This window comes from Poecilia reticulata, chromosome 6 (assembly GCF_904066995.2).
Source record: "Poecilia reticulata chromosome 6, P_reticulata-male-v2, whole genome shotgun sequence".
Lineage (NCBI taxonomy): Eukaryota > Metazoa > Chordata > Actinopteri > Cyprinodontiformes > Poeciliidae > Poecilia > Poecilia reticulata.
The window spans coordinates 157,501-173,952 of NC_088835.1; the positions used below are offsets into that span (position 1 = coordinate 157,501).

Genomic DNA, 16,452 nt, shown 5'->3' on the forward strand with positions numbered 1-16,452 from the left:
GCAACATGACATGTTTCTTTTCCACTAATCCCCAGAGAGCTTTTAATGACTGCTGTTGTATTTATTATTCATATTCTTTTATTTGTATTCTAAAACCATACGATCAAATGGCCTAGAAAATATAACGTCGGAATTCACTATAATTGTTTGTGAATTACACAGTTGGTTCAGCGCTCTGTTGTGAGCCATAGGTTGACCGGTAGAGAGGCTCACTGCGCCATATGTGTTTTATCAACCACTGATTACAGATTGCAATAAATCACCTAAAAACCAACCAACTGGCCTCCGAGTGTGCATAACAGGACGGAAGGGTAAAGAAAGAGCTGTCACATTGGTGCCGTGACCTTGGACTTCAATCAAGCTCATCGGACCTGTGATCGTCCTAGCTGCCACATCAGTTTTTGAAGACATCAGTTCACACTATGTATCTGATCATGTTCACAGTTGATACGGTAGCATTACAATGCAGTGTAAAGATATTACTGTACACTGAGAACTTTTATGTGCCATTACAGTAACTCACAAATGACTAGTTTTATTTTATTGCTTTGATTTATTTTGTTTATTTATTTATTCCAAGTTGGTGATTTTATTTCCTATTGTATTTTGGATTCTGAATATCTTTACATTTGTCAAACCCCTGAACAATGTCTAATCAAAGTAACCACTTTTGGTTTAGCACACCCATTAGTATTGGTAGGGGAAGAGGTGTGCTTGCTCCTATTCCTTTTTCTGTTGATAGTCCTGCTCCAAGTGGTCTTATGCCCTCATTAGATGAGATTCCTGGTGCTAGAGTCCATAATCCTGTTGACTATCATGGCAGCACATGTATGCCTAATATTATACCAACACCAAATCCTAATAGTGATAGTTCTGAGCGTGTAGCAGCCCAGATGAAATCTGTTATTCAGGAGATAGGACATGAGTTGGCTGACACCATTATGTCACGCATGCAGCCACATAACACAGTTGCTCCCAGTTCTACAACCACACAAACTGTAATGAGTACTGTGGGTCAGTCCGGTTGTGTATCTAGCGTATCCCAAGTTCGGGTTGTCATGCAGAGAAAGGTCAAAGAACCTCCATGTTTTGCAGGTAATGGCTCAGATTCCATTACATTCCATGACTGGGAAGATCAGATGAGAACATTTGTTAGGAAAAGCGATGTTAAGATTGAAGAACAGGCTGATGAAATACTTATGCATCTGAGGGGAAAAGCTAAGAATGTAGTTAAGTTTGGGATTAGAAATAGCAACATTGATACTACTGCTCACCCTGACATGATTTATAATCTCCTCAGAAAACACTTCGGCTCTACTAACTATTCTGCTGTCCCCTTAGCTGACTTTTACTCGACTTTGCCCAAAGACCAGGAAGACCCATATGACTACTGGCTGAGACTAAACCGAGCAGCTAACTTTGCTTCTGACTGCCTGAGAGAGCAGGGCAAATCATTGGAAAACCCTGAGATGGAGGTGACCCGTATGTTTATTAGGAATTGTCCCTGTAAAGACCTGGCTCTCACTTTCAGGTCCAAAACTATTGATAGGTGGTCAGCATGTGAAGTCCTCGAGGTGCTGAATGAGTACCATGCTGAGATGCGCTGTAAAGAAACTTCCCCAGTACACCACGAGAAGACAGTGGACATTAAAGTGCACAAAGCAGAGGTGAGCCATGGCTTAGTCCCTACACATAACAGTCAGGAGTACCCCCAGACACACAGCCCTTAGTATGTGTCCCTTAAAGATGTAATGACCATGTTAGAGAAGGTTCTGCTGCATGGAGCCTCTGATCAGTCACATGTAAGAAGACGAGCTCCACCCAGGCGACCTGTAGACAGTACAGACAAAATTGATGGTTTCACTATTAAACCATGTATTATTTGCAAAGCTGATGACCACAGTGCCTTGTCACATTGCCGAGAAAATAGGCTTTGTTTCAAGTGTTATGATCCAGGCCATTCACGCCACAACTGTCCAACTAAAAGAACTGCTTCAGAGCATCAGGAAAACTGACTGGTCTGCACACAGGGGAGGACAGTGCAGATGAACTCAATAAACCCACCAGTAATGAGTTACCAGAAATCCAAGATAATGCATCCCTCTATGAGTTGTACAGTAGTACCATCCAAGAAACTGATATTCCAGGGATCCCAAAGAATAGCAGAAACTAACAGCCTGTTCTACACACCTGTGTCTGTACAGAATGGGCCCACCCTCAAAGCACTGTTAGACAGTGGTTCAATGGCTTGCACAATAATTCAGACCTCTGTTCAGTCCCTTTTACAGCAGTGTCCTGACATAGCAAAAAGCACGGCTGAAGATTATGTCATCATAGGCTGTGGTGGACAACAGGTTTTCCCCAAAGACATGTATGACCTTGATGTCATGGTTTATGGATGCAGGATGATAATTCCAACAATGGTTGTTCCAGGCCAGACAGAACAGATGATTCTTGGCAGCAATGCCATCAAACACATTCTAACCCAACTAAAGAACACTGACAGTTACTGGAGACTAGTTTCCTCACCCAATAATGGCCAGACACCTGACCACTGCCAATTTCTGTCACTGCTATCCAACACAGAACGTTGGAGGGGTGATTGCATTCCAGATAAAGTAGGGACAGTGAAAGTCAAGAGTTGTGACCCTGAAACCACAGAGTGAACACCTTGTCTGGAGCAAGTTACCTGAGTCAGCAGTTATGCCGGCAGGCAGTACAGTGATTGTCGAGCCAACACGGTCTAAAGCTGGGCCAAAACATATCCTTGTTGGCAGAGTTGTCACTCCTCTTTGGGGAGATCGATGGGTACCTGTTAGGGTCATCAATCCGACAGACAGAGTTGTAGTACTGAGGAGAAATGCCAAATTAGCAGATGTGTCTCCATGTAATGCAGTTGAGGACCTGCCAAAAGCAGACAAGATTGAGTGTAATGTGCAGTGTGTACAGAGTGAAGTTGTGCAGCCAAAGTCAGAGGAGGACATGATGAATGTACTGAAAGCTCTGGGTCTGCAAGATATTGACCTGAAATCATGCAAAGTGCCACTGCAGTGGAAAGACAAGCTCCTTGACCTTATTGTGCAGCATGAGTCAATCTTCTCCCATCACAAGATGGACTGTGGAGAAGCTAAGGGGTTTGTTCACCATCTTGTTGATGACAAACCGTTCCGTTTACCCTACAGACGCATACCACCAAGCCTGTACGAGAAACTGAGAATGACTGAATGAAATGGAAGAGAGAGGCATTATCCAGAAGTCAAAACAGTGAATATGCATCTGCACTTGTTCTGGTATGGAAACCAAATGGTGACCTCAGAGTCTGCACTGACTTTAGATGGCTCAATGCGAGAACCGTGAAGGATGCTTACCCACTACCGCATCAAGCTGATGCTTTGGCTGCTCTTGGTGGTAATGCCTTCTTCTCAACAATGGACCTGACATCAGGCTTTTATAATGTCCCTCTGCACCCTGAGGACAAAAAATATACAGCATTCTCATCTCCATTTGGACTTCATGAATACAATCGCCTCCCTCAAGGCCTATGCAACAGCCGAGCTACATTCATGAGGATGATGATATCCATATTCGGTGATGAGAATTTCACAAGCCTATTGTGCTACCTCGATGATCTGATGGTTTTTGCACCTACAGAGGAAACTGCACTCCATCGCCTACACATGGTTTTCTCCCGCCTCAAGGAACACAACCTTAAACTTGCACCCAAGAAGTACTTCTTCCTAAGGCGATCTGTGAAGTTTCTTGGACATGTCATCAGCAACAATGGTGTCCAAACAGACCCTGCGAAAGTGAAAGCCATAAATGATGTCCAAGTCACTGACCTCATGGAGTCTGATGGGACATCTTGCCCTAGCAAAATCAGATCATATCTAGGCATGATAATGTACTATCAAAGCTTTATTGAGGCATGTTCCGCAAAGGCAAAACCACTGTTTAAGCTCACAGCTGGACTGGATGCTCAAAACAAGCACAAAAAGGGTAGCAAACCTGTCAAAAAGAGAGGTCATGTGAAGCTGACACCTGCTGATTGGACAGATGCATGCCAGACTGCTTTTGAGACACTGAAACACGACCTCATGACAAGTGTTACTCTAGCCCATCCAGATTTCAAAGCCCCATTCATTCTAGCTGTCGACGCATCCTTTGATGGGATTGGAGCAGTCCTGTCACAACTGCCGTCTGGTGGAACAGTGTCTAGGCCAGTTGCCTTTGCAAGTAGAACTCTTTCACGCTCCCAGCTAAACTACCCTGCTCACCGGCTAGAATTTCTTGCATTAAAATGGGCAGTATGTGATAAATTCAGCCATTGGCTGAAGGGCAGACACTTCACCATATGGACTGATAATAATCCATTGACATATATCCTGACTAAGCCCAGACTTGATGCATGTGAACAGCGGTGGGTGGCAAAGCTTGCTGCATGCGACTTTGACCTGAAATACATCCCTGGCTCAAAGAACATTGTTGCAGACGCCTTTAGTCGTGAGCCATTTGTCCAGTCATGTGTGGGTCATCGCCTCGTAAATGAGCCATATACCTTGTTGTTGGATCAGGTCAACAGTGTGAATGACAGACTCATGCAGGATGTCTTCAGAGTGTCCAACAACTGTCAAGCTATTGTAGATGATGGTGGTGAGATACCAAATGAGCCAGTTCAAGACACAGTTCCACCAAACACAAAAGGCTCAGTCTCAGCAGAGGAAGTTGCTGCCATCCTCAATGTTCAGTCCAGTGGAGGTGTGAGCCATATGATGGGAACTGGTGTTGACCCCAATTTTCTGCTGGATGAAAACCAATCATCTGCATTTCCACAGAGTCAGCTTGTCGATTGGCAGGAGGCTGACAACACAATCAGCAGAGCCATGTACTTCGTACGGAGACATAGAAGACCTACCAAACGTGAAAGGGCTAATGAATCAAGGAGCGTGATTAAGCTGTTGAAACACTGGACCAGACTCACCATACAGAATCGCATGCTGTACAAGGTAAGGAAAGATCCTCATATGAACAAGAAAATCCTCCAGTTCATAGTACCTGACTCAATGAAACAGAAAGTTCTTCATGGTTTCCATGACGCAGCAGGTCACCAAGGCCAGCACCGTACCTTGTCTCTAGTGAGGCAAAGGTTTTTCTGGAGTGGCATGAGCCGTGATGTCATGAACTATGTTCGGTCCTGTCAGCGCTGCATTGTAGGGAAGACACCTGAACCACACAGTTGTGCACCACTCCAAAACATAGTCACTACAGAGCCTATGGAATTAGTCTGCATATACTTTTGGACTGCTGAGCAAGGGAACAAGTCTGTAGATGTTCTAGTTGTTACTGATCATTTCTCCAAGATGGCACACGCCTTCCCCTGCAAGAATCAGACTACCAAGGAAGTTGCTCGTCGTCTCTGGAACAACTTCTTTCTCATTTATGGGTTTCCTCGCCGTATACATTCTGACCAAGGGGCCAACTTTAAGAGCAAGCTAATCAAAGAGCTTCTAGAGATGGCCGGAATAGAGAAATCCCATACAACCCCTTATCACCCCATGGGGAATGGTGTTGCAGAGAGATTCAACAGGACTCTGGGAGACATGATCAGATCCCTTCCCCCGCAGCCAAAAACAAAGTGGCCACAAATGCTACAGCTACTAACCTTCTGCTATAACTGCACAGAGCATGAGACAACAGGGTTTGCACCATTCTACCTGGTGTTTGGAAGGATCCCTCGTCTACCTGTTGACGTGATGTTTCAACATGCCCTTACCAATGATACTGTTGTCAGCTATTCAGACTTTGTCTCTGACCTAAAGAAAAATCTACATGAGGCTGCTCAGATTGTGCAGAAAAACAGCCTCAAAGAACAGACTCGCCATGCCAAGCTATACAACCGCAAGATCAAGGGATCACCTCTTGTCATTGGAGACAGATTACTGATCGCCAACAGAGGAGTACAGGGGAAACGCAAGGTTGCAAACAAGTGGGAATCTACCCCTTATGAGGTCATATCAGTCAAGCCTGATATCAATGTCTACAGAGTTAAGGATGTCCTAACGGTCAGAGAGAGAGTTGTCCACAGAAACCTGCTACTCTCTGTTAGCTTCTTGCCCTGTGAGAGTGCTGAGGACCATGAATCTGACCATTAATCTGACAGTGCTGCTGCTACGCATGGAAGTGGTCTATGTCCAGATGTACCTGATGTGATGGAGGAAAGTGATGTCCGCACGGTCAACTGGCTGATGCAGTCCGGTGATGATGGAACCCATTCAGATGATGACGACTCATTTGACCAGAGATCCAGTGCCGCCCAATCTCTCACAGTCATCACATCCAGCCCAGCCGGGAAAAAAACATCGGAAACCGTTCAAATGTTGAAGACCGCTTACAAGGATGACGCTATGTGTCAAGCTCAAGTTTACTCGTGGTTCACCCGCTTTAAAAATGGTGAAATGTCAATTGATGATCAACCGCTTTTTTCCAAAGCAGGAAGCAAAGCTTCAGCCGCGCGCTGCTCATAGAACTTCTCCATGAAGAAAAACGACGGCTTGACAAAACAGCTCTTACAAGAAAATTCACTGCGGGTAGACGAAACCTTCCACATCAAGGCCGCTTGGCACACTGATTGAGAAGGTGTGGTTGAACAAATACCTAGCGGCAGAATCGTGTACTACGAAAACTGCGCGTGCTGCAGCGTCATTCTGGAAACCTTTGGGTACCCCCTCGTGTATATATATATATATATATATATATATATATATATATATATATATATATATATATATATATATATACTTTTGTGTCTTAGTACCCCGAAGAATTTAAAACTACTTTCAACCCTGAGCACAATGCTTTTTGTGTGCTCTCACACTAACTTATTCCTCAGGCTGCCTCCTCACCAGCCAGTGATGTAGTTTTTACCATCATAACAATTATCTTTCTTCCATCATCAACATGATATTTCAAAATAAATATACTTTTCCTGCTATAAATTTGCAAGGCACTCAATGGTAAATGGATTGAACTTATTGAACTTATATAGCACTTTTCCAATCATTTTGACCACTCAAAGCACTCTGCAATAGATTCACACTGACACCCATTCACACTGACAAACATTCACACATTTATACACTTATCATTAGGTAACTCTTGGTTAAGTGCCTTGCCCAGGGCCACATCAACATGTGGCAGGAGAAAGCTGAAATAGGACCTACAGCCTTCCGATCATAAGACCACTACTCCACAGCCACGGTCGCCCCACAGTAACTAGGCTTGAATGTTTGTATTATATTTTCAAGTGACTGACATATTCAAAATACAAAATATTGGAACCTATTTTGTGGAAAGACTACATATATTAGAACTCTCAAACATGTAAAAGAAGAAGGTTAAATTCTAAATGATTTTGCCTGTAATAAAGACCAATTTTCTCGCCTCTCAAAATACTCAATAACTTTGTCTTTCAGTATTGCTGACCTGGGTGAACTGCTCCAGTGTCCGTATGGCCACCAGAATCCAGGATGTTTTCACAGTGGGAAAACTTATGGCTTTGTGTCTCATCATTGTTGTGGGTTTGGTACAGATCTTCAATGGTATGTCTTTCACAAAGGACACCCTTCTACTAAATCCATGTGATTTAAAACTCCAAATAAACTGTTTTTTTCATAGGAAACTATGAGGCACTGACTACTAAGGTGACCTTTTCCATGGACAAGCCACCATCCATTGGACAGGTTGCTCTGGCATTCCTGCAGGCCTCTTTTGCCTTCAGTGGGTGGAACTTTCTCAATTACGTTACTGAAGAGGTGGTTGACCCCAGACGGTGAATATTTGCCATTCTAAATACATTGTAGGATGTTCTCTTATTGGGTTTTCCTTCTTGCACTGATTATTAGAAGATATTTGACTTTTTGTGGACATTTATATAAATCTCTTAAATATAATGAAAAGAATATAGGAAGATATGTAATGTTGATTCCAGTTGACTGGTTACCTTATAGCTGTCTAGCTTAATTTTCCTAATTAATCCAAATATATGGCTTATTTATTCTTTTCTTCTGTTGAAATGGCTTAGTGGCAGTGATTAAGCCCCAATAATGATAAACACAAATTTAAATGTTATGTTTAAATAATAATAATAATAATAATAATAATAATAATAATAATAATAATGTGATGGCTTTTCCCAGCTACAATAAACATCTTCATTTACCTTCTGTCTTTTTATCAACAAAGATTTGTACTAATACATGTTCATTGTTTTTGTATTCACCCTGCTGCCCTGTATGATGTAAACTTGGTAAGGAATCTACCTCGCGCCATCTACATCTCCATTCCACTGGTGACGTTTGTGTACACGCTCACCAACATCGCCTACTTTTCTTCCATGTCACCCGAGGAGCTGCTGTCCTCCAATGCTGTGGCTGTTGTGAGTAATATCATGGACGGAAAAATCCCATTTGTGTATTTATACAAACTATAAAACATTTTTTCATCTCAGCTAATTTTGACGACAAATAACATAAATAAAGATTCCTTCAGAATTTCTTTATTCAAGCTAAATCAAATTTAAGGTCTATGTCTGTGCTTATGAATATGCCTGCCTCCAATGGCAAAAAAATGGCAAAAGGTAAGAGACAAAAGGTGATTTAGAGGCTGGAGGAGCAAACTCAGCAATTTTACATAATGGTAGCATTGGACTATAATCCTGTGACACTCACATCAACCCTCCTGATCCCACTCAGTCATTGCTTCTGCTCTCCAGGAATCACTGACTGTTGTTTCTCTTCTCAGACATTTGGTGAGAAACTACTTGGAGTCTTTGCTATCATTATGCCCTTCTCAGTGGCTCTGTCCACGTTTGGGGGAATCAATGGCTACCTGTTCACCTCTTCAAGGTACAAATGACAACATTTCCTGCCTCTTCTAACTTCTGATGCATTGCAAGCCCAGCTGCTGATGGCCTGTATGACTTTGCAGGTTGTGTTTCTCAGGAGCCAGAGAGGGACATCTTCCCAGCCTGCTAGCTATGATTCACTACAAGAAATGTACGCCCATCCCAGCCCTCCTGGTTTGCGTATGTATAGTAACACAGTCACATCATGTGTTTTCTTTCGTGTGTCTGAAATTTGCACTTTGAATGAGCAGTATTTGTTTTGTTTCAAAGTAGCTGGACTTAAATGCATCTATTAACACGCACTAGCCACCTTTTTAGGTAGACCTTGTAAACATTACACAGCTGCTGCAGGTTCAAACCTCTTGTTCAGTTATGTTACCCAGGTGAAAAAAAAGTCAACTTTAGTATACTTCAAACATTCTTAAATTTGTGAAAGTACACTTTAAGTATACTAAATATTATGTGTACTACCTATAAGTATATCTGAAAGAGATATATATATATATATATATACAACCTTCTGTCAAATTTTAATCGGAGTTTGATGAATTAATTGATATCAAACCCTCCCACCCGCCTCCCCCATATCCGGTAACCGGATACCTCCCTCTCCTCCCCAAACATATGTCACATATATCATATGATGGGAACTTTGTGACCTCCTGACCTCCCTGGCACCCGTCTGTCAAATTTTAATTGGAGTTTGATGTGAATAAATAAATATAAATTAATTAATAAATATACTATATTCTAAACCATGTTGAATTAGATTAGGAATATTGTAAGTATTTATGGTTTTAAACAGATTATATTCATGATACACAGTGCTGGAATTAATTGCCTCTAACTCTTGTCCCATAAGAGGCAGGGTAACCAGAATCTTTCTTCTGTCTGTTTCCAAGGAGGAGGGGGGGTTTGCCATGTGTGCGTGCGTGTGTATCTGATATCTGAGCCAACATACGGTGAAACCTACCTCGTACTCTTTCACAGAATATGATATATCCTATAGCTAGGTAAGAGAGGCTGACCTCTGACCCCACAGCCGGTGATGCCCACCTCAGGATACATTAGGCAATCCTTCTGAAAGAAAAATCAGCAGATTCATGCCACATGGTCCTCTTTAAAAGGATTGCATCATATCTCTGAACCAAGATACGGTGAAACCTACCTCGTACTCTTCCACAGAATATGATATCCTATAGCTAGGTAAGAGAGGCTGACCTCTGACCCTGCTAAACTCTTAGAGATTTTTTTTCTGACATTTACTATTGTGATACATTTCAATAAATATTTCTCATCTGTAATTGTATTTCTCATTCAGGTTTTATATAGTTTTTTTCTCTTCATTCAATGCTTGTTGCAGAAATTCAAGTATATGCTTGCTATCGACCAACAATTCAATCAGTGAATCTTTGCTTTTTTTTTTTTTTAATCAAGTAGCCCCTCTTACGGAGACTTACATCTTCTGACACCTGGCCCAGCTTATAATAACATTAACTAAGTTAGCTGTTGGCATAGGCGTAGGAAACGGGGGGGGGACGGGGGGACATGTCCCCCCCAATATTGGAGACAGTCACATTCTTCACAGTCACAGCTCTTTTTGAGAGTTTTGCTTGAAAATAAATTGACAATATCTCAGGAAATTAAATGTTTAAGTGAAATAACTCTGGTATCACAAAGAAACTGCAAAAAAATAAAAAATGTTTCAGAGTTGTAACAACACTGAAGTTACTGAGTAAGAGTGAACTTAAATACTACTTAAATACTTAAATACTACTAAAATCTGAATACTCTTTTGAAAGTGTGCAGCTGAAATTAATTTAAACTACCTGCAGGCAAAGCACAGTGTCCGCCTAATACCTGCACCAAAAGTAATACAAAAAATGATGCATATAAGCATAGGCGTAGGAAGCGGGGGGGACGGGTGGGACATGTCCCCCCCAATATTGGAGAGAGTCACATTCGTCCCCCCCAATAATTTCACCGCAGTTGCGAAGAATTTTTAAATCTTCAACTCACATGCTTTTATTTTGAAGGCGCACAACAGCGCATTCAGCAGAGCGCTTCCTCCCTCCTCCCCCCTCTGAACGGCTCAGAGTAAAGGCAGCAGCAGACGAGTCAGAGAAACTCCGTTTGAATGAGGTTAACTATCTGTCAGGAATGTTGCCATGAATATCGATCGTTTATAACATCTTGTCAGTTTACTTTTATATATAGAACTAAATCTTTTTGGTTAAGCGGTTTTAATTCTGGGATCGTCACATGTTCAAAATTTTACTGCTGTTTAAAAGTTAGCTAGTCTAGTAACAATGATTTAGAATGAGACTGAAACAGCAGCAAAATTAGCCTTTTCATTATTTAGAGTGAGCAACACCTGATCATACTGACCACTTAATATGTATTTATATATTATTATATTATATTATTTAGATATTTAGGAGAACAGCAGTGCTAGAATGATGAAGAAAGGTGAGGAAGCTCTGGTGAGGTCTTCATTTAGTTTATTGAAATATGTATTAACTGTTTTTAATTTTTAAATGAACTAAACTATTTTATTATGAGAGGAGCAGGTCAGGGAAGACATAGGAGAGTCAGGTGGAGTTTCAGAGTGTGAAGACATAAAAATTATATTAATTTTAATAAAACCACAAAGGAAAACAGGTGAAGATTGATGTCAGGTTGATTTATTTCAACGTTTCAATATTTTGTTCATTATTTCCACACTACAAGGGTAATGATTAGGAGACAATAAGAAAAGTGCTTGAGGAGAGGTTTAAAAAATTAATTAGTGAAAATTTTTGCTACACAGTAAATAAAGTTGAGATGTATAATAATGTATACATCTGAAAATTAAGTTGTTTAAATTCTCATTCTGTATGATAAAACATACTTTTTATCTTTAGTTCACATTCTGACACTGTACATTACTGTAGTGTCTGTTGTAAATCCATGAATCCATGCAGGAACATCAGGCTGCAGAGAGTCAGAGGGAGACAGAGACAGAAACACATATCTAGATATTTCAGTTAAATGTTTCTGGCTGAAAATGACAGGAAAAAAAACATTTGGGCTTTTTGCTTCAGTGTTTTTATGGATCATATTTGGTAAGTTACTGAATGCAGGGCTGGAAATGAGACTGAGTTAACAGTGAGGCGCTAAAGGTCTGTTAGATGTGAAAAGTATAATTTTTATTTATTTTGTAGATCAAACTGTTGCACTGATGTAGAGAGATGTTCAAAAAGAACAAAACTTGTTTTTTAGATTTTATTTTTGTTGGTCAAACTGCTGTATTGAGTTTAAAACTGCCGAGTTCTATTTTATGAGCCGTTTTCTACTTTGGTTTTAGAAAGAGGTAGAACCAGTTCAGTTACCAGTCAATTTATATCAATGCATTTTGACCAATAATCAAATGTCTTTTGACCAATAAGACATATCAGAATCTGGTAGACTGTCTGTGTTACCAGAGTATTTATCTTGCTAGTTGTGAGGCAAATTCTAAAGTGAGTGTTCATCCTGGAATGATGGTCATTATACTATGCATAACTTTAATCTGATTATTGGATTGTAAATAATAACATGTTAGAATACTTGTTACTGAAACAAGGGTCAGATTAGAGTAACGCATTACTGATGGCATAATTGTTTGACATTTCTGCTCAAGCTATTTACTGATCTGTCAGGTTTCCGATATGCGTCCCCCCCAATGACAGACTGGTTCCTACGCCCTTGGTTGTTGGTACACTTACCTAAAGAATAAAACATGCTCGCTACACAACCAGGCTCCAAGAGTTGGTCAAAACATGGTAAATTGTTTTGTTACTTTTAAAAGTATCTACAACCTGTTCATTAATGTTCACTAACAGACACCAAACAAACACCTCTTATAATTGATAAGCTTATAAATGATCAATGTGAAGCATCAGTATACGGTGAAGAAGATCATATCAGTCAGATTTCGTAAAATATCATGATACTCAAAGGAATTAAAATTATAGTTCACAAAATTATAGTTGCAGGTAGCTTTGACTGTATGAAAGGAATGATTGAAATATACTATGAAAATATTCTATTTGCAGAATCCTGATAATAAAACTTCAATGGTGAACTGAATAATTAGATTGCAATTAGACACAAAAGAATCAACTGTTAATTAGTAATCATACTATGGAAATAACTAGCAAAATCTGAACAAACAAGAAACTTGACTACCTCAAGGGATTTCACTCGTAATGAACCGTCTGACTTTCTTTAGTCGACTAAATTTAATCTTCCCAAATTTTTGCCAATGAGTAAACAGGTACTGAGTTTGAAGCGTGGATCAGATGCCTCCAGCCGTCGGCTAAAGCTAGACTCTGGCCTTCCTCACTGTAAAATAAAACATTCTGCTTAATTGAAGAGTTCATGTGAACATCACTTAATTCTCATCAACTTGTTGTTTGTACTCATCTTAAACAAGTGGCAGGAACTTTATGGATTTAAAAAAGAAAAAAAGATGCTTTACAAGTTAATCTATTTAAGTTGAGTCTGCAACAACTAGAATAAAATAAAAAGTGAACTATTTGAAAGTAGTGAGGATTTTGGGTGGTAAATGTTTCACATTTTAGCATACCTAGACATTACTCCATTTCTACTCAAGCAAACCGAGAGGTTTTGAACAGTACCACTATGTCAAGTAATGACATGTAGTAAATATATTGCTGCTGCTGTAAGCAGAAAGTAAAATAAATGATGCATTAAATAATATTTTGGATGAGTTTAAGAATATTGTTTGTCAAAATCGCACAATGTAACTACACTTGTCTTTTACATGTTGCAGTAATTGAATCTTTTGAGACAATTGGTTTGCATAAATTTAAGTAACTACAACCTATTTTCCTGCTCCACATACTTGGCTAGCAATGTTCCAGTAGGCTTCCCAGTCTGAACTTCTGGACAATGTCTTGATTCAGTCAAATCTTCTATCCTGTATCTCCTGTACTCTGATATTCTACAGAATTCATTCTGTGAAAGCTTTGCTTGCTGGTCTTCTTCATGCTATGAATGCAGTATCTGGTTTCTCTTACTTTCTCCCGCCCAACTTGCACCTGATTGGCATGCTAGCCTTTCGATTCCCTCCCAGTGAGGCGGTGCTTCACAAAGCAAGCTGTTTGTCAAACTGTTGATCTCCCTCAGAAGGTGACTGAGTTTTAGACACTAGTTGACAGCTCATGCAGCTTTTTACTAAACAGCAGTCCTAAAAGTATATGTCTTTAAACTATGAATAAATACACACAATTTCATAATTATTTGATCCAGCGGTTATAGAAGTTTGATAATATTGCAATTCAGGGATTGTTGTTTCTTAATGTCAGTGCTTCTGCTACTGGAGTGAGACAGTAATAAGACAAGGAATAGGATTAAACAAGGATTTAGAAATAAAAATACAAAGATGATAGTTGTATTTACTGGGAGAAAGACTATGGCTAGTTATCAGGACAGAATGAGACCTGTAAAACTGTTGGGTCCATTCGATCCCAAGGAGAGAACCAGTCATCTGCTCCAACAATTTATTACCCTTTAGGAACTATGTCTGGACACAAGGAGCAGGAACATCACAACATCCTTATATCAGATATTTTTCATCCTTATATCAGTGATTTAAAACTATTTCTAATTTTTGATTCCATACGACAGAAAGCAAAGTTGTGCATGAATGTAAAAGTCAATTATTTTTCTTGACTGATAGAAAAGTGTAATGTGTTTATTATGAGTAGGATTAACTGAGCTGAAGGAAAACAAAGGAGAAAATAAATATTCATTGATACAGTACCGAATCAGCAAATATGAACTTATGAAACTATTGAAACCTTCAAGAATCTTATGTTGTGTAAGATATTTAAGAAAATAATACTGAAACCGCACTCATGAATTTCTTTATTTGACTGTTATCTCTAAAATATGTTACTTTTTATGTTAAAAATGGGGGTAAATACAGCATTGTGTATTTACAAGGTTCTAAATATAGAACCTTCTGTAGCACTTTTATCTATGGAGTAAAAGTTCTTTGAATAAAAGTACCACAATGACAACTCAGTTTCCTGCCATCGATTCAAATGCAAAACTTATTACAAATATTGATGTTGCTCTCTGTCACTATCGCACTACATGATATTACTAATACTAGTATATCAAGCTACAAAAATTATCCAACAAAGAACACGAGGAGATGAAATACAATAGTTATGTAGACATTGTTTTATTTTTTAAAATGCAACTCTCCTGTGAATCTGTTAATTTAATTTGTGGAAGGGTTTACTCCTCTAGATTTATTTTCCTGAGCCAGATTCAGGAGCAAGAATGTTTTCACAAGCTTTTTTCTCATGACTTTATGGTGATTCTTATGCTTGTTTATAGACTTTTTAGACTTTGTGTACTGAGAATTATGTTGAACAGGATATTATGACTAGTGTCTTAGAAAATTGCTTCGTAAGTCAAACTTAACATCATGGTTTCTGACAACAGCTTCTTATTATCGCAAGGGGTGACCTATACCTGCTCAGACACCAGGCACCCCAGCCCCACCGTTCAAATTACTTTTACCCTGTAATGTCTGATTTGATCTATATTTTCAGGGGAACCCTGTGGAACCAACATGCACATTTGCTGCCTTCTTTTTTTTTGTTTCTTTATTACTGGACACAACTGGAGTTCCGTAAAGTCTCGTAGTAAAAGTCACGTTAAGACACAATCAGAACGCCTCGTGCTGAAACCTTAAGTATGCAAAAATGACAAATGATGTTATGGAAATGTAAAGATGCTAAGGTGCAGGCTCCCAGTTGCAAAATCTTTTTTAAAACAATAAAATTTTTAAACAACCTGAATTAGAACGTTGTCATCACCATCTGACAAAAATAAATATAAAATAATTTTTAATGACCCTATTAGTGATATTTTACTCATTTTAACTCATTTTACAGACAAATGCTTCTCAAGAAACAAAATAAATATTATCAAAAACAAAAAACAAAAAGTCCATCTGACGGAGTTGACACAGAACTGTAGGTGGTGACAAACTAGTGAGTAAAATAAAAAATTGGTACATGTGAAGTAATGCAATTTATGTAAAATACATTAAAATTAATTAATTGCACATTTAAGTGAGATTTGACAACAATTTCACTGAAAGAGTCAAACAAACTAATGGAGTTGACATCTGACGGAGTTGACAAAATGTCAAACTATCTAAATTTATATGACGTTATTATGAAGGAGGCCATATTGTAGCTCATCAGGTCCATAAAATTTTTACAGTAAACCAAAACTAAGCTTTTATTTCACAAAATTTCATCAAAGTTTTGTAAATTGTCAGTTGACACATCATGGCTGTGACAAACAACTTAGGAATAAAAAACAAAAGAATACACAGTTCTTCACTGTTTGGCACGTGGATCTGCAAAGTCAGGGCACCCATACTGGTCATAATGTTATGCCAGTGCTAGTTATTCCGATGATACATCACTTTATTTTTTAGCTTGGCATTCTACGCTTGAGATCATTTCTCGAGGTCAACATTT

At 39.3% G+C, this 16,452-nt stretch overlaps 1 protein-coding gene and 1 long non-coding RNA gene across 6 annotated transcripts in view; one reads left to right on the forward strand and one right to left on the reverse strand.

Annotated features, from left to right (window-relative positions):
* LOC108165986 (uncharacterized) overlaps positions 1–16,452 on the reverse strand; it is a 137,229-nt gene that overhangs the window by 35,421 nt on the left and 85,356 nt on the right. The window lies entirely within an intron of this gene.
* Positions 1–16,452, forward strand: part of slc7a10b (solute carrier family 7 member 10b) — a 68,106-nt gene that overhangs the window by 27,607 nt on the left and 24,047 nt on the right. For all 4 annotated transcript variants that reach the window (XR_014087735.1, XM_081607557.1, XM_081607558.1 and 1 more), the window contains exons 4-8: positions 7,470–7,595; positions 7,672–7,825; positions 8,308–8,431; positions 8,797–8,900; positions 8,983–9,079. Coding sequence is in view for 3 of the 4 variants with exons in the window: in XM_081607557.1 (XP_081463683.1) it covers positions 7,470–7,595; positions 7,672–7,825; positions 8,308–8,431; positions 8,797–8,900; positions 8,983–9,079 (605 nt within the window). In the remaining variant the exon portion in view is untranslated. The remainder of the gene's footprint in view (positions 1–7,469; positions 7,596–7,671; positions 7,826–8,307; positions 8,432–8,796; positions 8,901–8,982; positions 9,080–16,452) is intronic.